Source organism: Callorhinus ursinus, unplaced genomic scaffold (genome assembly GCF_003265705.2).
Source record: "Callorhinus ursinus isolate GAN/ISIS: 27379988/994484 unplaced genomic scaffold, GSC_fseal_2.0 scaffold85, whole genome shotgun sequence".
Taxonomy (NCBI): domain Eukaryota; kingdom Metazoa; phylum Chordata; class Mammalia; order Carnivora; family Otariidae; genus Callorhinus; species Callorhinus ursinus.
Genome location: NW_027397147.1, coordinates 354,137 through 376,935, shown reverse-complemented (window position 1 = coordinate 376,935; position 22,799 = coordinate 354,137). Strand labels below are relative to the sequence as shown.

The 22,799-nt window shown below is 44.7% G+C and overlaps 1 protein-coding gene across 1 annotated transcript in view; it reads left to right on the top strand.

Moving 5' to 3' along the window:
• Window positions 1-22,799, top strand: part of DNAH3 (dynein axonemal heavy chain 3) — a 180,901-nt gene that overhangs the window by 135,025 nt on the left and 23,077 nt on the right. Inside the window, exons 47-52 of the mRNA XM_073887961.1 lie at window positions 4,593-5,259; window positions 6,837-7,002; window positions 8,527-8,743; window positions 9,829-10,011; window positions 16,001-16,199; window positions 19,301-21,442. Coding sequence (XP_073744062.1) covers window positions 4,593-5,259; window positions 6,837-7,002; window positions 8,527-8,743; window positions 9,829-10,011; window positions 16,001-16,199; window positions 19,301-21,442 — 3,574 coding nt within the window. The remainder of the gene's footprint in view (window positions 1-4,592; window positions 5,260-6,836; window positions 7,003-8,526; window positions 8,744-9,828; window positions 10,012-16,000; window positions 16,200-19,300; window positions 21,443-22,799) is intronic.

Here is a 22,799-nt window from a genome sequence, read left to right as displayed (position 1 = left end):
CAAAGAACCATCTCCTAGTTTTGTTGATCTGTTCTACTGTTCTTTGGGTTTCTATTTCATTGATTTCTGCTCTGATCTTTATTATTTCTCTTCTCCTGCTAGGTTTAGGCTTTCTTTGCTGTTCTTTCTCCAGCTCCTTTAGGTGTAGGGTTAGGTTGTGTATTTGAGACCTTTCTTGTTTCTTGAGAAAGGCTTGTATTGCTATATACTTTCCTCTCGGGATTGCCTTTGCTGTATCGCAAAGATTTTGAACAGTTGCGTTTTCATTTTCATTGGTTTCCATGAATTTTTTTAATTCTTCTTTAATTTCCTGGTTGACCCATTCATTCTTTAGTACGATGCTCTTTAGCCTCCATGTATTTGAGTTCTTTCCGACTTTCCTCTTGTGATTGAGTTCTAGTATCAAAGCATCGTGGTCTGAAAATATGCAGGGAATAATCCCAATCTTTTGGTACCGGTTGAGACCTGATTTGTGACCTAGGATATGATCAGTTCTGGAGAATGTTCCATGGGCACTAGAGAAGAATGTGTATTCCGTTGCTTTGGGATGGAATGTTCTGAATATGTCTGTGAAGTCCATTTGGTCCAGTGTGTCATTTAAAGTCTTTATTTTCTTGTTGATCTTTTGCTGAGATGATCTGTCCATTTCAGTCAGGGGGGTGTTAAAGTCCCCCATTATTATTGTATTGTTGTTAATGTGTTTCTTTGCTTTTGTTATTAATTGCCTTATATAATTGGCTGCTCCCATGTTAGGGGCATAGATATTTACAACTGTTAGATCTTCTTGTTGGATAGACCCTTTAAGTAGGATATAGTGTCCTTCCTCATCTCTTATTACAGTCTTTGTTTTAAAATCTAATTTGTCTGATATAAGGATTGTCACCCCAGCTTTCTTTTGGTGTCCATTAGCATGGTCAGTGGTTTTCCATCCCCTCACTTTCAATCTGGGGGTGTCTTTGGGTCTAAAATGAGTCTCTTGCAGACAGCATATTGATGGGTTTTATTTTTTAATCCAATCTGATAGCCTGTGTCTTTTGATTGGGGCATTGAGCCCATTTACACTCAGGGTAACTATTGAAAGGTATGAATTTAGTGCCATTGTATTGCCTATAAGGTGACTGTGACTGTATATTGTCTGTGTTCCTTTCTGATCTATGCTGCTTTTAGTCTCTCTCTTTGCTTAGAGGACCCCTTTCAATATTTCTTGGAGGGCTGGTTTCGTGTTTGCAAATTCCTTTAGTGTTTGTTTGTCCTGGAAGCTTTTTATCTCTCCTTCTATTTTCAATGACAGCCTAGCTGGATATAGTATTCTTGGCTGCATATTTTTCTCGTTTAGTGCTCTGAAGATATCTTGCCAGTCCTTTCTGGCCTGCCAGGTCTCTGTGGATAGGTCTGTTGCCAATCTAATGTTTCTACCATTGTAGGTTACATATCTCTTCTCCCAAGCTGCTTTCAGGATTTTCTCTTTGTCTCTGAGAATTGTAAGTTTTACTATTAGGTGTCAGGGTGTTGACATATTTTTATTGATTTTGAGAGGGGTTCTCCATGCCTCCTGGATTTTGATACCTGTTTCCTTCCCCACATTAGGGAAGTTCTCTGCTATTATTTGCTCCAATATACCTTCTGCCCCTCTCTCTCTTTCTTCTTCTGGGATCCCAATTATTCTAATGTTGTTTCGTCTTATCGTATCGCTTATCTCTTGAATTCTGCCCTCGTGATCCAGTAGTTGTTTCTCTCTCTTTTTCTCAGCCTCTTTATTTTCCATCATTTGGTCTTCTATATTGCTGATTCTTTCTTCTGCCTCATTTATCCTAGCAGTTAGTGCCCCCGTTTTTGATTGCACCTCATTAATAGCCTTTTTGATTTCGACTTGGTTAGATTGTAGTTCTTTTATTTCTCCAGAAAGGGTTTCTCTAATAACTTCCACGCTTTTTTCAAGCCCAGCTAGTATCTTTTAAAGTCATGATTCTGAACTCTAGGTCCGACATCGTACTAATGTCCGTATTGAGTAGGTCCCTGGCAGACGGTACTACCTCTTGTTCTTTTTGCTGAGTTGATTTTTTCGTCTTGTCATTTTGTCCAGAGGAGAACAGATGCATGAGAGAACAGAATGCTAACAGGTTAACAACGTCTCTAGCAAATATGCTCTATACAAATCAGAAAAGACCTGAGACCAGGGGACAAGAATGGGAAAGAAAGAAGAGGAAAAAAAAAAAGGAAAAAGAAAAAGATAAAAACAAACAAAAACAGAACAAAACAAAAAAAACAGAATATGATCAAATATGATCAGGCTAGTGCATAGATCAGTGCCACACACTAGCTTTTGGGCATATTTTGGTCTGTTAGAAGAAAGTGCCTGCTAAAATTTTAAAGGAAGAAAGACTTATATATGTACAAAATAAGGGTTGATACAAGGAAGGGATGGCAGATGACTGTAAAGATGAAAATTATAAAAGATTTTATAGAAGGAATTGATAAGATAAGAAGTTGTTTTTAAAAAGAAAGAAGAAGATTTCAAAACAAAAAGAAAAAAGAAAAAAAAAGGGAGAGAATGTGATCAGGCAGGAGACTAGAACAAAGCCATACACTAGTGATTTAGGGTATATTTTGATCTGTTAGAAGAAATTGTATCTCACAATTTTAAAGAGAGAACAACTTATATATAGATGCCAAAAATAAGGGTAACTACTATGAAGGGATAAAAATATGACTCTAAAAATGAAAAATAAAAAATATTTTTTTAAAAAAAGGGATTGATAAGATGTTGTTTGAAAAAGGGAAAAAGAAAAATTCAAAAAAAAAGTTAAAAAAATTAACTTTGAAAAACTAATGAATTATGGTAAAAAAGCCATGAATTCTATGTGCAGTATTCCTCTAGCGCTGGAGTTCTCCCGTTCTTCTTGATCGGTAAACTTGGTCTTGGCTTGCGGGCTGTTCGTGCTGATCTTCTGGGGGAGGGGCCCGTTGCCGTGGTTCCCAAATGTCTTTGCTGGAGGCTGAATTGCCCCGCCCTTGTGTGTCCGGGCTAAGGAAGCTGCTCCGGTTTGCTCTCAGGAGCTTTTGTTCCCTGCAAGCTCTTGTACAGCTTTGGAGGACCAGGATGAAAATGGTGGCCTCCCAATCTCCACCCAGAGGAGCTGAGAACTCGGGGCCCCGCTCCTCAGTGTGCCCCCAGAGAAAAGCTGTCACTCCCGTCTCCCCGGTCTCCGGCCGCACTGCGTGCTCACCTGGCCTGTGACCGAGCGTTGCTATCTCTGGCACCCGACCCCGTGTGGAGTCTCCAAACCCAGCAGATCCCTGCAGTGCACTCCCACGCCACTCCTCTTGGGGGAGGAAAGGGAGTCTCCCCGGCTCTGCTGCTTGTCGGGTCCCTGCTGGAGGAGCAGTAGCCCGACTGGGCTGCGGAATACAGTTTATGGCAACCCTGAGCTGAGAGCCCGCGCCTCGGCTCCGTCTCTGCAGTCGGCTTCCCCGCTCTGATACCTGGGAGCTCTGCCGCACTCAGGCACCCCTGGTCTTTCTGTGACCTCAAGGGTCCTGAGACCACACTGTCCCGCGAGGGTTCCACCCCCCGCTTAGCCACTGGAGCGACGTCCCTCAGCAGAGCCCGCTTCTAAAAGTTCCGATTTTGTGCTCCGCGGCTCTATCACTTGCCAGAAGCGGCCGGCGGAGGCCCCCTCCCCCGTCGTCTATCCTCCCGAATATCGCCTCGGATTCACTTCTCCGCACGTCCTACCTTCCAGTAAGTGGTCGCTTCTCTGTTCAGAGAGTTGTTACTCTTCTTATCTTCGATCTCCTGTTGAGTTCATAGGTGTTCAGAATGGTTTGATCCCTATTCAACTGAATTCCTGAGACCAGACGAAATCCAGGTCTCCTACTCCTCCGCCATCTTGCTCCGCCCCCCCTAAAATACATTTTTAAGGTTAATTTGTGAGTTGAGAAATGAACTGAAATTTTTATGGTTTGATTGAGGCCCTGGTAAAGCCTAAGTAGAAGAGTGCCATGTTTCCCATTAGTAAATATTTTCTCTTCCCATTTTGATGTAAGGAAAGTTGTTTTAAGCCTATGTGTTTACATCATCTAGTTGTACCTCTATTTTTAAGAAGCTGTGATTTCTCCATAGGAAAATTGCAGGTGTTTCATGTGGCATCCAGAGGCCAAGTGCAGAAGCACTGCCAGGTTCTAATATGAGGAAGAGAAAGCATCTAGAACATTCCTACTCTAGCCACAGAGTGGGGGCCAGGGGTAGTACCTGTACCTTTGTTTGGTGAAGGAGCAAGCACATAAAAAAATTGGTGCCATCCTTCAACCACCACTGGGATCTCACAGCCTGACCACCAACATTTTAACCATTTGGCAAACAGATTGACTCTCACTTTCATGCTTTTTTCTCTAATGCCCTTTCATCATAGTCTTTACACCCATCCAATCCAAATATTGTGTTATAAAAAAAATTATTGATGGACCCTCACTTTGGAGAATTTGCTCAGAGGAAACAAGCATATCTCTTGTTCCCTCCCTCTATAACCTCCCACTGCCAACCTGGTTGGGCCACTGGTGGAATGCCTGGCTGAGATTTATCTTTTCCACAGGTCCTCATTCACCTGTCACCCACTGGAAAGATTGTTGACGATAATATCCGTAGCCTCTTCTTTGGAGATTTCTTCAAGCCAGAAAGTGACCCAAAAATCTATGATGAGATCACTGACCTGAAACAGCTCACAGTGGTCATGGAGTACTACCTGGAAGAGTTCAACAACATCAGCAAGGCCCCCATGTCTTTGGTCATGTTCAGGTTTGCCATTGAGCACATTTCCAGGATCTGCAGGGTCCTGAAGCAGGACAAAGGCCACTTGCTCCTGGTGGGCATTGGGGGCAGTGGGCGGCAGAGTGCCAGCAAACTGTCCACATTCATGAACTCATACGAGCTGTACCAGATTGAGATCACCAAGAACTACTCAAGCCATGACTGGCGGGAGGACCTGAAGAAGATCATGCTGCAGGTTGGAGTGGCCACCAAGAGTACTGTGTTCCTCTTTGCTGATAACCAGATCAAGGACGAATCATTCATTGAGGACATCAACATGCTTCTGAACACAGGGGACGTGCCCAACATCTTCCCAGCTGAGGAGAAGGCTGACCTTGTAGAGAAAATGCAAATGGCAGCCAGGACAGAAGGCAAGAAGATCGAAGTCACTCCTCTTTCTATGTATAACTTCTTTATTGACAGGGTGAAGAAGAACCTTCACATTGTCCTTGGTAAGAAGAAGCAAACTCAGTTTTCCCCTTTCCTCTGGAGTGCCCTAAACTCAGTCCTCTTACAGTGGTCCAAGGATTGATCTAGCCATGGCATTCACCCAGGGGTTTGTGCCTGAATTCCTGTGGAAAATGACCCTCCCCTAAACCACTATTTTAAAACTGTTCCACTCTTCTTGATTCTTTTTTTTTTGTAAGGTTTATTTATCCATTCCAGAGAGAGGGAGAGAGAGCAGGAGGAGGGGCAGAGAGAGAAGGAGAGAGAGAATCTCAAACAGACTCTGCACTGAGCACTGTACCTAATAAAGGGCTCCATCTCATGACCCTGAGATCATGACCTGAGCTAATATCAAGAGTCGGATGACTAACTGACTGAGCCACCCAGGCACCCCTCTTTTTTTTTAATTTAAATTTTACTTAGTTAACATACAGTGCAATATTGGTTTCTGGAGTAGAACAACACCCAGTGCTCATCACAAGTGCCCTCCTTAATACCTATCACCCATCTAGCCCATCCCCCCATACTCTTCTCAATTCTCTAAATTCTCCTCTGAACCTTCTCCTTCCTTTTAGTGCATTACCCTGCTGGCCTCACATCTGGAGTTCTTCTCTCTGTGAATGACATCCCCAATCTATCCAGAAACCTAGGGGTTATATTCATTACTTTTCTCTCATATACCATGTCCTGTCAATTTTTGGTTCCTTGCTTTCTGTTATAACCACCCATTTATCTCCATCCCCACCACCTTTGCATTAGCTAAATTGCCATCATCTTGCCCAGCCTCACCTCTGCAACCTTCTAACTATTCTCTCTATGTCCACTCTTGTCCATTCCAGACCAGACCTTTCTGTTCCACTGACTCAGGATGGGTTGGTTTTTTTTTTTTTTGCATGTATTGCAGATATGATCATTGTGTGTGTACACACACCAACACTTAATATGCTTTCTATCAGGATAAATGCCAAAATTCCATTAGGAATATGGTTTTATAAGGCCACCTGCCATACTCTCCCCTTTATTCTCTCCACTCTCCTCTCAAACCAAGCTTCCCATTCTCTCTCTCTTCTTCAGCCACAATGACCTCCTCATATTTCCACCTGTGCATTATGCTTCCTCCTACCACATTGAGCCTAAATAAAAAAATGTATGGAATTTAGCCAGAACTTGTGCTTGGATGGAGATGGGGTCAGAAACAAGCCAATGGACCCCACTCAACTTCCATGAGTAACTGTGTATGGGGCATCCATGGCTCCCTTATGTCTGAGTCAGCACAAATAGAGCAAGAAGATCAAAGGGCACAAACCATGCTGGCTAAGTGATGCAAAAGATCTGGAAAGGAGAACAATAGGCATGGGAGACTAGTCAGAAGGCTATAATAATATACTGAGTTCCCATCACAAAGTTGAATGAAAATATCCTATGATTCCCCTGTGCTTCCCAGGCATTCATCATAACTATTCCTGTTACAGCCCTGGAGTACCAACAGGAAACCAACCCCTTACCCACCAGAATCCTTGGAAAGAACTGCCTGGCTCCTTGCCTTGGAGGAAGGAAATTAACCAAGTCTGCTTTTCCTTAGCCATGAGCCCAATTGGGGATGCCTTCCGGAACCGCCTGCGGATGTTCCCTTCACTGATCAATTGCTGTACAATTGATTGGTTCCAGTCCTGGCCCACAGATGCCCTGGAGTTGGTAGCCAACAAATTTCTTGAAGATGTGGAGCTTGATGACAATATTCGGATAGAGTAAGCATTAGCTGCATTTTAGTACCCTAACCAAATATTCCAAATTGAAAATCCAGATATTGGCTGTATTGTTATTATTGTTTTAAGATTTCTCAATTTCTGTATAGAAAACCATATTTAGTTAGATATTTAATAAAACACCTTTGCTGAAAAAGAATGAAATTTCATTGTTCAGAATTGTCCTGGAGATGCACTATTGTCATAGCTATGAGAACCTAGCTCTAATAATATAGCTATTTCAAAAGTTTTAGAGCATACATCCTCATTAGGGGTGACAGCGCTACCAAAGGGATGAAAATTGGTTATTATGAGGGTGAAAAAAACTTAGTCTTTTATGTATAAATCACAGATAAAAACAACCCCAAAAGTGCACTTAATTTTAGCTAGAGTAAGGGAAGAGATGAGAATGTTGACTTCCTGGGTGCCCCGTGAAGAGAGTGGTCATGTCATCTGCTTTGTCTGACTCTATATCCTTAGTGTCTAGCAGGTGCCTGGTACAATAATTCAGTTACTGTTTATTAAATGAATGAATGGAAAATGAAGAAGTAGGTAGGGGTCAGAATATTGATGGCTATAAATTCCATTTTAAGCACTTTGAACTTTATGCTTTCGGCCAGAGGACCCTTAACTTGGGTCCATAGGCTCATAAACAGAATTCAGAGGATCACTTAATATGAATGGAGAAAAATTATATGTTCATTTTCACTGACATCCAACTGGTATTTTGAATTTCTTTCAATAATGAATGTAGGCAGTAAATCCCAGTATAGGATTAGCAGGACTTGTTAACAGGAATCACAGTTGTGTGTGTTTTTCTTAATAACTCACTCGGTCATTATAGTTACATCAGTATATCATTTCCTTCCAAGTTGTGGTAGGTTTTAGACCTGCTGCTCAATCTTATTATTTAATGTAGAGGTCAGCAAAGCATGATCTACTGGCCAAGTCCAATTCATAGCCCATTTTTATAAATAAAGTTTTATTGGAACACAGCCATGCCATTTTTTTCCCACACAGCAGCAGACTTGAGTAGTTACTACTATTCAACCATGTGGACCATTGATTTTTACTATTTGCAGATAGTAGAACAGTTTTACTTTCCAGAAGAAGTTTGCTGACCCCTGACATATCACAAATTTGGTTTTTAAAATATTTTGAAGATGATTTCAACATAATTCTTTCCTTTTGTAACCCAGTATATTTTGTTTTATGCATTTTGAAACATTATTCTGCAAAATTCAGAGACTTCACCAGACTGCCAAAGAGTAAGAGCTCCTGCTTAAGCTCTGGTGATTCCCCAAAATGATGAAAAATGGAAATTACTTGCTTGAAAATCATTCTAGTAAGAATATACTCCTCTCCAAAACCTCTCACAGCTCTGTTGACCTGTCTTTGAGAATTTGGGACTCTATCAGGCCATAGTCAGCGTGCACCCTCTCACATCCTCACACCTATGGCCAGAGCCATGCTAGGTCTCTCTGGAGGACACTGGGCCCTGCCTAACCATCCTTTTGTCCTCGGCAGGGTCATCTCCATGTGCAACTATTTCCAGGAGAGTGTGAAGACCCTGTCGCTTGATTATTACAACACACTTCGCAGACACAACTACGTCACCCCCACCTCCTACCTCGAATTGATCCTGACCTTCAAGACGCTCCTGAATACCAAGAGGCATGAGGTTGAGATGATGAGGAACCGTTACCTGACAGGTCTGCAGAAACTGGAGTTTGCATCTTCACAGGTGAGCACCGCCACAAGAGAACAGGCACAAAGGGGTCCAGGATTAGGTGGATGCAGTGAGGCTCTTGTTCAGGTGCAGAATTTAAGAGGTCACTATATAAAGACAGCATCTACTCCTATACTTGCAGAGCTCACCTTGCTTGCCTCAGCCTCAACCCAGCCCTATGAGATTCTGTCTTTCTTTAAGATTTTGGTATTTTGTTCATCATGGATGAACCCCAAATGTGTTATCTCACCTCTTGGGCCTCAGTTTCGTCTTCTGTATAAACGGGCTGTGTTCCACACAAAGACACCACGATGCAGAGAGGCCAGGAGATTTGCCAAGATCATACCTGCAGCCTCGTGAGTAGCCAGTGCAAGTGATCAGGCCAAAACTGAAACTCAGCTCTGCACAATTCCAGAACCTGTGCTCCTCACCAGGCCAGCATGCTGTGCTTCTCCCACATGCTTGCTGGGGACAGTGGTTGCAAGATTGTGAAACCCTCCCCAAATATGCATCTGAGCTGCCCTAGAAAGTAGAATCAGGGCCAGTGGATTTAAAAAATGGCACAACTCTCCTGAGAGGACGTGAGCTCTCCACCATTAGAGGTGTTCAAACAGAGGTCAGAACACCACTTGGCAGGAATGCTTTAGAGAGCATCAGACTCTTGGGAAAAGTGGCCTTGAAAGTTCCTCTTATTCCAGGTATCTCAGGCATGTGTGTTTTTTTTCATTGACTATGGAAAAAAGTAAGTTTTTTTTTTCCCTAACTTGCTTTTATTCTATCTCTCCCTGCTCCCAATACTAAAATTTAGGCTCAAGAGCATGGAGGAAACTGTACCTTTTAAAAAATGTTTAAGTTTACCATTCTATGTCTAGTGTCTAGCACCGCGCTTGATAATTTATAACACATAGTATGAACTCAGTAACTAAGGACTGAAAGATCAAAGGCAGAAAATCCAGCCAACAAATGCATACCCAGTACCATGGTAAAATCATTAGTATTTTCTGCGTTTATGATAGTTTGGAGAATTGTTTCAACTCCTGCCAACCGTGCCATTTTCGGCATTGACAGGGCTGACCCCCCCCACCCCCCTCCCTTGGTAGGTGGCAGTAATGCAAGCACAGTTGACTGCTCTCCAGCCTCAACTCATCCAGACATCTGAGGAGACCGCCAGAGTGATGGTGAAAATTGAAGAGGAGACGAGAGAAGCTGATGCCAAGAAACTTCTGGTGCAGGCGGATGAAAAAGAATCCAATGCTGCCGCTGCCATTGCTCAAGAAATCAAGGTATAAAGAGCCAAGAGGAAAAGGGAGGGAAGCAGCATTTTTCTGGGCTTATCCATTCTCTCACTAGAGCCTAACACAGCCCTCAGGGTGTGTGTGGTCAGGTCCATCCTGCAGAAGAGAAGAGTGAGGCTTGAAAAAGACAGATGACTCTCCAAGCATCACGTAGCTAGTGAATGATGAAGCAGGTCTCTGTGACACCTGGCTCTCTCCAGGAAGAATTATTGTTTTCCACATATTCTCCATCTCACTCAGAGTCAAGGCCCACAAGACCAAACATAATCTAACCTCATCTCATTACTTTTCCCTCATTCACTCTGCTCTGGCCACATTGGCCTCCTAACTATTCCTCCGAGAAGTACAAAGGCACTCTCCCACCCCAGGGCCCTTGCACTGACTGTTCCTCTGCCTGTCTCCTTCACCTCCATCATGTATTTGCTCAGATGTGCCTGGCATGTTACAGGTGTGGAATAAATCATTGTCAAATGATAGAATGTTGAACCTAGAAGACCTCACTTGAAGGTGATTCTTATATCAAAGAATAGCCCTGGGAAGGGCTTTACCTACATTCTGATATTAGAAGAAAATCTGATTAACATTCATGTGATGTTATATATTTCTCAACACTTTCAACTGCATAATTCCATTTGACTGTCACGACTGCCTTGGACTTAGGAATGACAGGCATCAATGACACTGAAGTTTCGTGGCAAACAGAGTTGCACAGCTACTTAGTGGGTTTAGAATCCAAGGCTATTGGCCCTTAGCTCAAGATACTTGTCCCTGCTCAGCAGTTAGAAAATCTTTTTGACCATTCTTCAAAAAAGAGCTTGAGTGAGGAGTAGCTTGTGTCTGGGTTCTAGGATAAATAAGTCATGGGGTACTTTCTTGAAAAGGACAGGCCTTCCATACTGGTTTTTCTCCAGTGAGTCCTGAGACCTGGCCTTTCATAGATTCCCTTGGGTCCAATCCCTGGCCGCAGAGTCACACAGTGAATGCCCTGGATAAGAGAGGTGTGCTCACCCATAGTCCCAGGGGCACAGGCAGGAGCCCCATGGAACCGTAAAAGATGGTGACCACCAGAGACCAGAATCCAGTGGTCAGTGGGTGTTTTGCCATGCCAGGATGATAGTAATAGCTACTACTTATCAGCACCATGCTGGTTTCTTGTAATCCTTCATTTAACAAATATTTATTGAACACTTGCTGTGTGCTTCCTAGGCAGTGGAATAAGACAGACAAAATTCCTTCCCTCATGGAGACTGTATTCTCTTGTCCTTGATTTATGTTGCCTTTTATCACTCCAACAGCCCTGCGAAGCACATGGTATCATTCCCAGGTTACAGATAAGGAAATCATGGTACAAGAACTTTAATGACTTGTCCAAGTTCACGCGGCTACCAAGTGACCGAATCTGGGTTCAGACCTAGAGTTCTCAGATTCTGAAGCCCTTGAGTTTGGCTACTATTCCAGAAGTGGCAAACTGGTAACTAGGGAGTGCATACTTACACTGCGACACACACAGTGTTTTTTTTTTTAATCTGAAATAATCCTCCACTTGTAAGAAATCAAGAGATTTCAAGTAAAAATTCTGAATGTTCAGTTTTTCTTCAGAAGAAAAATCAAGCATTCTGGTAGCACTGGACCTGCATTCCTGGGTTGCCCCCATCAGCAGCATTGACTAGATGCTGCCCCATGTGGCTTCCAGCTCAACAAAGCCCCACCCAACCCACTTCCCACACTCAGATCACAGGCCTGGCCCCAACAGGCGCATGAATTTGCAATTCTTCCATGGTTTTTTACTAGAATTGGGCATGTCAGGACTCAGTATTTGCTCTGCCCCTTCTGAAACTCAGTTTTCTCATCTATAAAATGGGGATAGTAAGAGAAAAACATGTAAATTTTGTAGTATGTGTCCAACACACAGAGTTTAGTGGCAAACATTCATTCTCTAAAACTGTTGTTCTTTACCTTGAACCAAGTGGACTTGCCCGTTTGATAATGGGCAGAGTGGGTACCATCACACCCAGGATTCTGCTCCACAATGTCAGGGGCAAACAGGGACTCGCTGGAACAGGAGGGATGCAGGAGGTGACATGGAGACAACCCACCACACCCATTCCTGGGCAGTAAACTGCTGCCTTGGGTTTCGGTGTCAAGGGTGAGGTCTGACGTTTTGCCCTCTCATCCCTGAGTGTCAGGAGTGACATGCTGGAGGTGAGTCACAAGGTGCATCCAGGGAGGAAAAAGAAGCTGTGCTTGCTCTGAATTTTCCCAAGGACTAGAACCCCTCCCTGAACCTCTCAGAGTTACAGTCCTTCTCCACATGAGGACTGTAATTTTCTCCAATCTCCTCCCACCCCTAGAGATGAGACATCCTGGGAGAGCCCCCGGTGTGGTGACTCCTGCAGTGGAGAGGCTCAGCCAGGCTTGTGGAATCCATCCAGGGATGGGGAGAAGACTGGCAGAGAAAGAGGGCCCAGACCCTTGCTTCCCAAGTACAGCAGTTTGCTTAGAGCAGTCATTTCTTTTTAAGCTAATGAATCATTTCTTTTCCCCCTAATGAGGGTAATAAGTGATGCCCAGAATTGCTTCAAAGTTGACTTTTGTGTTTCATCAGAGGGCACTGTGCTTTATACCTTTCAAAGTGCCCTGGTGTTCCTTGCATTGCTAAGCAACAGGGGGGTTTTGTTGTTGTTGTTGTTGTTGTTGTTGTTGTTGTTGTTTTTCTTAGAAAGGGAGAGAGAGGGGAGCAAGAGAGAGGGTGGGGAGGGGCAGAGGGAGAGAGAGAATCTTAAGCAGACTCCTCACTGAGCATGGAGCCTGATGCCGGACTCAGTCCCACGACCCTGAGACCATGACCTGAGTTGAAACCAAGAGTCAAATACTTAACCAACTGAGCCACCCAGGCGCCCCAGGGGTCATTTTTAATCATAATGTTTTTTATCATAGAAACAAATGATGACGGTAATAACACATACAAAAGAATATTTAAGAACTCAGCTTTAACACCTTTCAATTTTCCAAGTTTCCTTCTAGCCCCTGTCTATACACATGGATAATTTCATGTTACTGCAATCATAGTATCATTGCAATTTGCATCATGCTTTTTTACTTCCTTAACATCGTATCACAAATGTTTTTCCAAAATGTCATATAATCATTTTAATGACCATTTTAAGTAAGTGCTTCTCTCATCAAGTAGCCATTCCCCTGCTGGGCATGGAAGTCTATTCCTTCCTGCCCTGTTTTCAGTGTTTCGAGAGTATAAGCTGGAGTTTCTCAACAGCGCCATGTGTCAGAACCACCTTTGGAGTTTGAAAAATGCAGGTGCCCAGACCTCACCCAGACTGTATGAATCAGAATCTCTGGGTGTGGGGCCTGACCATGAGGATGCCCTAAATGTTCTTCAGTGACTCTGAGGCAGAGCCAGGGTTGAGAATCACTGTTCCCATAATATTATAATTAGAGCCTTTTTGAGGCACTTGACAAACAAGCTTGCTGGGACCCAGGCCGTGCCCCTTAGGAAAGGGAGCAGAACTACTGGGCCACTGGAGGACAAGAAGCATGTGTGGGCCATTAGTTGTCTGGCACATTATAGGAAAGGAACATGGAACAGTTGATGGCACCTGTGGGCACCTGGGATCATTGAAATCCACCAAGAATCCACAGCTATGGCTGAGTCAATACCTTTGGTCTCCTCTGCCACCAAACTCTATCTGAAGCTGACCGTGAAAAACAGCAGGCTCAGGGCGCCTGGGTGACTCAGTCGTTAAGCGTCTGCCTTCGGCTCAGGTCATGATCCCAGGGTCCTGGGATCGAGCCCTGCATGGGGCTCCCTGCTCGGCGGGAAGCCTGCTCTCCCTCTCCCACTCCCCCTGCTTGTGTTCCCTCTCTCGCTGTCTCTCTCTCTGTGTCAAATAAATAAATAAAATCTTAAAAAAAGAAAGAAAGAAAGAAAGAGAGAAACAGCAGGCTTTGGTTTCAATTCTTTTCCTCTTGCCTTGCCCTCTGGGACCTATCCTAGGACGGAAGAGGGAGCAAACCGAGTTGCCCCTGGGATTGAGCAATTTTTGCCATCTGAAGCAGAACATTCCATTTTGATATTGGGAACATCTGATAGGGTTCATGGGGGCAGGGGTGTTGCTTTAATATAATAAAGTCAAGGGGCGCCTGGGTGGCTCAGTTGGTTAAGCGTCTGCCTTCGGCTCAGGTCATGATCCCAGGGTTCCCTGCTTAGCGGGGAGCCTGCTCCTCCCTCAGCCTCTGCCTGCCGCTCCCCCTGCTTGTGCTCTCTCTCTCTCTGTGTGTGTCAAATAAAGAAATAAATAAAAAATCTTTAAAAAAATAATAAAGCCAAACAAAACTTTGCTGCAAGTGTATTTAAAAGACAGAAAACCTGAAATAAAGAATCCATGATATATACACATGTATACACATGCACATGCATGCACACACAGATATAAGGGGAAACCCACCTTTATTTTGTTTGCCTATCGTAAACCTGTGGGATGTGGACTTCCATACATTCTCCTTTGTCTAAGGATCCTTGTTCTCTTGTGACGCTTCACTTCGATCGTGGTAGTGTGATGACTCGTTCGGCTGGGCGACTGATGGAGAATTCACGGAGTGGGAACCAGGGGCCCACAGTTGGAGCTTTGTGACCCGAGCTAACACATTTTGCCTCCTGAGAACTTGGGGTTTTTTTCTTTGTTTATTTTATTTTGTTTTTTTAATTTGGTAATTTGGCTACTAAATAATCTATAAGGTCCCTTCCAGTTCTAAAATCTTATAATGTTAACCTTTCTTTAAAAAAAAAAACATTGAGGGGTGCCTGGGTGGCTCAGTTGGTTAAGCAACCGATTCTTGCTTTCAGCTCAGGTCATGATCTCAGGGTTGTGGGATCGAGCCCTGTTTCGGGCTCCCCACTTAGTGGGGAGTCTGCTGGAGATTTTCTTGCCCTCTCCCTCTGCCCCTCCCTACCGCTCTCTCTCTCGCTCCCCCTCCATTTCTCCCTCTCTCTCCAAAATAAATAAATAAATAAACATTGAGATATAATTCACATTCCATTAATACTCCCTTTTTAAGTTGCATTGCAGAGGTGTTTAGTACAGTCACGGAGGTGTATACCTATTACCACTAATTCCAGATGATTTTTGTCACCCCACAAAAAAACCTAGATCTGTGAGTAGTCACTCCTCATTGCTCCGCCTCCCCAGCCCTTGGCAATCGCTAACTCACTTTCTGCTTCTATGGATTTTCCTTTTCTGCACATTTCATGTAAATGGAATCATATAGCAGGTGGCATTTTATGTCTGGCTTCCTTTGTCTTTGTGGCTGAATAATATTCCGTTGAATTAATTTTGTCTTTGAATGAAAAATAAGGGACAAAACATGCACCATCTCCTTTTCCCAGAGCTCACTACCCAGCTGTAATCTCTGTTCCCATTCCTCATCCTTAAACTCTTGCCTTAAACTCCACCCTATCTCCAAGCTTCACTTTATCCCTGACTCTACCCCTGCCTCATCTCTGAGCTACTGTACATCCCAACCCTCACCCCATCTCTGACCTTCTCCCACCCCTCATGCCTTATTTCTTCCCCAAACTTGCCCTAACCCCCTTCCCAGCTGTCACTCAACCCCCGGGCTTCATCCTTTCCTCCATTTCTCCATCCATCCTTGATCCGTGGGTGTGAAGTTACGCACTACATATATCTCGGGAATTTGTTTAAAACCCAAAGCTTGATTTTTTTTTTTTTTTTTAAGATCACAAATCACATCAAAACCACAGCCCCGAAAGTCCGTGCACACCTCCCTGCTGCCACTCAACGGTTAAAGCCACCCTCCCGTGCTGAACTCCAGGAGGGGGCACCATCCTGGGAGGACGTGGAGGGGCAGGAAGAGCCTCTCCCCGCTTCCTCTATGAAGTGAGTGCCGGGTGTGTGGAGCACCAGGCACTCATCCCCCTACTCCCTCTCCGTGCTGCCCGCAGGATGAATGTGAGGGGGACCTGGCAGAGGCCATGCCAGCGCTGGAGGCCGCGCTGTCTGCACTGGACACCCTGAACCCAGCAGACATCTCGCTGGTGAAGTCCATGCAGAATCCACCCGGCCCTGTCAAGCTGGTCATGGAGAGCATCTGCGTCATGAAAGGGCTAAAACCAGAGAGGAAGCCAGACTCCAGCGGCAGCGGTAACCCCCTTCGCCCCCCCCACTCCCCCTCAGTGGCCTTCACAGGCTGCTCTTCCTTGGCAGGAGGGGTACCGCGCCCTTCACCCACCTGCCCCAAGCCTGTGCATGCTCATCCGCACATCTCTCTCCTGTGCCTTCACCTTCCTCACTCAGTCAGGGGAAAGACAGGCATCTTTAGGTGAGGCTGAGCTTAGTCAAGGCCCCTGCCTCTGCAAATCATTACAAAAATGAAGGTCATGGGGGGCACCTGGGTGGCTCAGCTGGTTAAGCGTCTGCCTTCCTTCAGCTCAGGTCATGATCTCATTGTCCCGCATCAGGCTCCTCAGGCTCCTCAGGCTCCCTGCTCAGCGGGAGCGTCTGCTTCTTCCTCTCCCTCTGCCGCTCTCTCTCTCTCAAATAAATAAATAAAGTCTTTAAAAAAATGAAGGTCATGGGTACGAAAGGACTGACAGAGTAGTGAGTGGTTGCTGGAAAGAGAGACAGGAAGAACTAGAGAAAGATAAACAGAGAGAGAGAAACTGATGGATAACCAGAGAAGGAAAGAGAATGAGACAGAACTGCAGAGAGATGGAAAGATCAGACAGACAGCTGGAGGGGCACACAAAGATATAATGAACCGAGCAAGGAGTCAGGAGGGAGGGAGGCAGACAGAGAGAGGGAACAGAAGAGCTGGAAACGGAAGCTTGGGGCAGAGAGACAGGGGCACAGGGAGGCAGAGACTGAGGTGGGAGGAAGACAAGGAATGAAGTGGAGAAAAGATTAGGACAGGGAGGGACACTCCTATAACCGAACCTAGAAGCATTAATAGGTAGAGTATTCGCTCTCCTTAAAATCTGAATGAGATGTAGGACTTTGTATTATTAATAGCAGTGTCTTAGAACTGAACAAGGACTTTAAAAACCAGCCTCACTAATATTCCTGCCTTTTGAATGCTCCTGTCCTGGGAACAGTCCTGCTATTCCTCTGAAATGCTCGGAAACCCCTGATCCCTCATTCAGAAAGCTCTGGCTCCTGCTTCCCATTGGCTAGCATCTCCTCTTCCAGGATGAGTGTCAAAAACCAGCCCAAACCCCATGAAGAAGATGCAGAGGTGATCAGGAATGGACGAGCAGGAAGTGGCCTTCACAGGAGGATCCCTTAGGGAAGCAGCTGAGTAAGGATGAGCCAGCCCAGCCCTTCTCCAACCTGGGTGCACCCTAGAATCACCCAGAGAGTGCGAAGATTGCTGAAGCCCATGCCTTCACTTCCAGAGACTCTTACTCCACTGGTCTTGGGCACAGCCTGAGCTGTATTTTTTTTTAAGCTCCCAAATGATCTAAGCTGCAGCCAGGGTGAACGGCTAAGATAGGCAAAACATGACCAAGGTCACAAAAGTTCATCCTCTTCTTGGATCATTGATGATCTGCAAAGGGACCACCATTCACCTTTTTTATTTTAAAATTGAAGCAAATGGTGTATATTATTCATTTATCCTGCAGAATTTTAGCCAGAACATGAAGATGGAACAAAAGAGCAATTGAATTCATTACCTTTGAATGTAAACGAAGTAGATCATTTTCCTGAATGCAGACAAAAACCTTCATGGGAAATATTTGTTTGGTTACTGTGCTTGTGTTAGAGACAGGACACATCTGACCTATTGTACTTACTATGATTTCTCAAGTATAACTTTTTTTTAAAAGCCTGAGGTTGGCAAGTGTTTACATGCTGTGAGCTAAAAGGGCTTCCAACTCATTTCTAGCATGTGAGCAAAAGGGGTGCAGCCCCGGGATGGGATCGAGGCTCATTCAATCATTAGGCAGCAGGATGGATGCTGAGGAGAATGAGGGCCCTGCTTTGTTACTGGGTAGGCCAAGGACAGCCTTTTGTATAGTTACAAGCCTACATGCTGCTTCCCCACCCTTGCTCTTTCTCTTGAGACTGCCTCACTCACAAGGACTGATTGAGTACCATCCAGCCCACCTCCCAGACTTGAAAAGGAATATTCAAAACACATACCCGTGGCTCCTTTGCCTTCTCTATGACTGGGACAAGGGGCAACATTCATTCGATACATATTTATTTATAACTGAGTATCAGGCACTATGCCAGATTCTAATAAACACAACAGAAGCCAAAAAAAAGTTGCATAAATAGGTTGCATAAACACTGTAAAGGGAATGGACATTCTAGCAGCTGAGATAATGCTGTGGGAGGGATAAAGTAGCCCAGCTGAGTGATGGAAATCTAGGGAAACCTCTCGGTGGAAGTGACTGTTATTTATTTTTTTAAAGATTTATTTATTTTATTTATTAAAGAGAGAGTGGGAGGTGCAGAGGGAGAGGGAGAGAGAAAATCTCAAGCAGACTCCCTGCTGAGTGTGGAACCCAATGCAGGGCTCCATCTCACAGCCCATGAGATCATGACCTATGAGATCATGCCCTGAGCCGAAACCAAGAGTCAGAGGCTCAACCAACTGAGCCACCCAGGCACCCGGGGGGTGACTTTTAAAAGAGCTGAAGTCTGGTTAGGAGCCAGCTAGATGCCATTTACAGGCTAGGTGAAGGGCTCACAGTAGGGAAGCACTTAAGATCATTGAGGAGTTGAAGGAAGGTTCTTCGTGACTGAAGCCTAAGGAACAAGGCAGAGATGAGGTGGATGAGTTCTGTGGGCCTCCTGGACCACTGTGAGAAGCTTAGATTTTTCTTTATTTTATTTAGATTTTATATTTCCAGAGCAATTTTAAGGTCACAGCAAAATTGAGAGAAGGGTACAGAGATTTCTCATATATTCCTAACCCATACACATGCATGTCATCTCCCATTATTGTACCAGAGTGGAACATTTTTTAAAATTGATGAACCTACATTGACACATCATTATCACCCTGAGTCCATAGTGTATATTAGAGCTCACCCTTGGTATTACACATTCTATGTGTTTGGACAAATATATAATGACATGTATCCATCATTATGGTATCAGACAGAGTATTTTCCTGCCCAAAACATCCTTGTCAGGACCTTGGATTTTTCCCCAAATAGGAGTAACCATTGCAAGCCTTTAAGTCTCAGCCAGAATGTCTTAATAGTAGTCCAATCTCCATTTCTTGTTCCAAACAGGTAAAATGATAGAAGATTACTGGGGAGTTTCAAGGAAGATTCTTGGAGATCTGAAATTCTTGGAGAGTCTTAAGACATATGACAAAGACAACATCCCCCCAGTGATCATGAAGCGGATCCGGGAAAGATTCATTGATCACCCAGATTTCCAGCCAGCTGTCATTAAAAATGTGTCATCTGCCTGTGAAGGTTTGTGCAAATGGGTGAGGGCCATGGAGGTGTACGATCGTGTGGCCAAAGTTGTGGCTCCCAAACGAGAGCGGCTGAGGGAGGCCGAGACGAAGCTAGATACACAGATGGAGAAAATGAACCAGAAGCGAGCAGAACTGAAGCTGGTGGAAGACCGCCTCCAGGCCCTGAACGATGACTTTGAAGAGATGAATACCAAGAAAAAGACCTTGGAGGAAAACATTGAAATCTGCTCCCAAAAGCTGGTCAGGGCAGAAAAGCTGATCAGTGGTCTTGGCGGAGAGAAGGACAGATGGACAGAAGCCGCCCGGCAGCTGGAGATCCGGTATATTGATCTGACAGGGGATGTGCTGTTGTCCTCAGGGACTGTGGCTTACCTGGGGGCCTTTACTGTGGATTATCGGACAAGGTGCCAGAAGCAGTGGTTGGCCCAGTGTAAAGACAAAGTCATCCCCGGCTCCAGTGACTTCAGTCTCAGCAACACGTTAGGAGATCCTGTAAAAATCCGTGCCTGGCAGATCGCTGGGCTGCCCATTGACTCTTTCTCCATTGACAATGGCATCATTGTGTCCAATTCCAGACGCTGGGCCTTAATGATTGACCCTCAGGGGCAGGCCAATAAGTGGGTCAAAAACATGGAGAAAGCAAATAAGCTGTCCATCATCAAATTCTCAGATGCCACCTATGTGAGGACGCTGGAAAATGCTCTGCAGCTTGGCACTCCTGTCCTACTAGAAAATGTTGGAGAGGAGCTGGACGCCTTTATTGAGCCCATCTTGCTCAAGTCCACATTCAGGCAGCAAGGGGTTGAGTACATGAGGCTGGGTGAAAACATCATCGAATACTCCAGGGATTTTAAGTTATACATCACAACCCGTTTGAGGAACCCACATTACCTCCCTGAAGTTGCCATGAAGGTCTGCCTCCTCAACTTCATGATCACACCCTTAGGTCTCCAAGATCAACTCCTTGGCATCGTGGCTGCCAAGGAGAAGCCAGAACTGGAAGAGAAGAAGAATGAGTTGATTGTGGAAAGTGCCAAGAACAAGAAGCAGCTAAAAGAAATTGAAGATAAGATCTTGGAGGTCCTCTCCCTGTCTGAGGGCAACATCCTCGAGGACGAGACTGCCATCAAAGTTTTGTCCTCCTCCAAAATGCTGTCTGAAGAGATCTCTGAGAAACAGGAAATTGCTTCAGTAACAGAAACACAGATCGATGAGACTCGGATGGGCTACAAGCCAGTGGCTGTCCACTCTGCCACCATCTTCTTCTGTGTCTCCGACCTGGCCAACATCGAGCCCATGTACCAGTACTCCCTGACGTGGTTCATAAACCTCTACGTGCATTCCCTGGCCCACAGCAGTAAGAGCGAAGAACTGGACCTTCGCATTGAGTACATCATTGAATATTTTACCCTCAGCATCTACAACAATGTCTGCCGCTCTCTGTTTGAGAAGGACAAGCTACTTTTCTCCCTCCTCCTGACCATCGGCATCATGAAAGAGAAAAAGCGAATTAATGAGGAGGTTTGGTATTTCCTTCTAACTGGAGGTGTCGCCCTGGACAACCCCTTCCCCAACCCAGCTCCTGAATGGCTGTCTGAGAAGGCATGGGCAGAAGTGGTCCGTGCCTCGGCATTGCCGAAAATGAAGGGCCTCAAGGAACATTTAGAACAAAATGCCGAGGAGTGGAAGCTAATCTATGACTCCACTTGGCCCCACAAGGAGAATTTCCCTGGATCTTGGAACTTCCTTAAGGGATTGGAGAGGATGGTGATCCTACGATGTTTGCGGCCTGACAAAATCATTCCAGCTATTCGGGAGTTCATTGCTGAACACATGGGCAATGTGTACATCGAAGCCCCTACATTTGATCTCCAAGGGTCCTACAATGATTCCAGTTGTTGTGTACCGTTGATTTTCGTGTTGTCTCCGGGTGCAGACCCAATGGCAGGTAAGGGCAGAATGTGTATAAAGAACATAAATGGCCCAGAATTCATGGTCGGGTAACAACAGCATGTCCCTTATAGCAGGAATCTCAAACTCAGATGCTTTGAAAGCCAGACCATTAACAGGCTCAGGTGGGGCTAGAGGGGGCTAACTGAAGATTTCTTTTCCCACCTAAAGGAAGCAGCTGCTACTCAGCTCCCAAGCATTGTGCCGTCTGATAATGTGAGCTCAGGATGGCCAGATCGCCTGATTTTTCAAGAGAAATCGGAAATGTGGAAATCACCCATTTTTACATCTTGATATGTCATTCACATTTTTTCCTAAAAATTGTGAGGACCAGACCGGGGCTAGTTTTAAGCCTGCTGTCTGTTAGTTTATCATCTTTGTCTTAAATCATTTTCTATGACTATTGCTTCTCCCAGTTAGGCTTTTCTTTTGATTTTTAAATTAAATTTTTTTTAGATAATTAATACTGTGTATAACTGTGTAGAGTTTAAAAAAAAAGCAATGCAGAAAAGTACAGAACTGTGGCTCAACCAGTGCCATTTTGTCCCCTCAAGGGACATTTGGCAAAGTGGGGAAACATTTTTTTTTTTGGTCACAACTAGGGGCTGCTACTAGAATATGGTAGATTGAAGCTGAGGTTGCTGCTAACCATCTACCCTGCACAGGACAGTCCCCCACAACAAAGGATTATCCCAAAATGGCCCCAAATGTCAGTAGTACTGAGGTTGAGAAACCATCATGCAGGGTGAAAGGTACATCTTCCTCCTAACCCTTCCAGAAGTAACCATCATTACCAGTTTGTGTAGCTTTCCAGAAACCGATTATTGCATGTTAACACTTATGAGTTGTTGACAGGAATAGATTAGTTTTCTGTTCTGTTGGATCTCAAAGCTTTAGTTTTCTCTGTTACTGAATGAAGAAAGAGTACCAGAAATGCAAATGACAAAGGTTGCCATCCTCCTGTGAAAGCTGGGGAGTTTGACATCTATCCCGACCCAGAAACAAAGCCAGCACCCTTGCCCCGCAGAGAAAGTCAGAGGAGCAAGCTGAAATGAACTGGTACCCTTTCCCATACCACAGTGTTATTGTCAAAGATCAATTCATGGCCACTTTCTAGTAGCTTTGTTCTTTTCCCCTATGTCCTTTACATGACAGATTTAAACAAGAGAAATGAGGGGAAACTGGGAAAGGTAAAGAAGAAAAATGGAGGAAAGGTCAGAGTATGTTCTGTAAAATGATGACAGGCCGGTTACATCCAAAGCCTTATGTTGCATATTCCTATCTGTCTGCTAGAGGCCTGATCAGATTCAGCTTGGAGAACTTCCCAGGAGACCTCATGGCTACTGTGTCCCTCG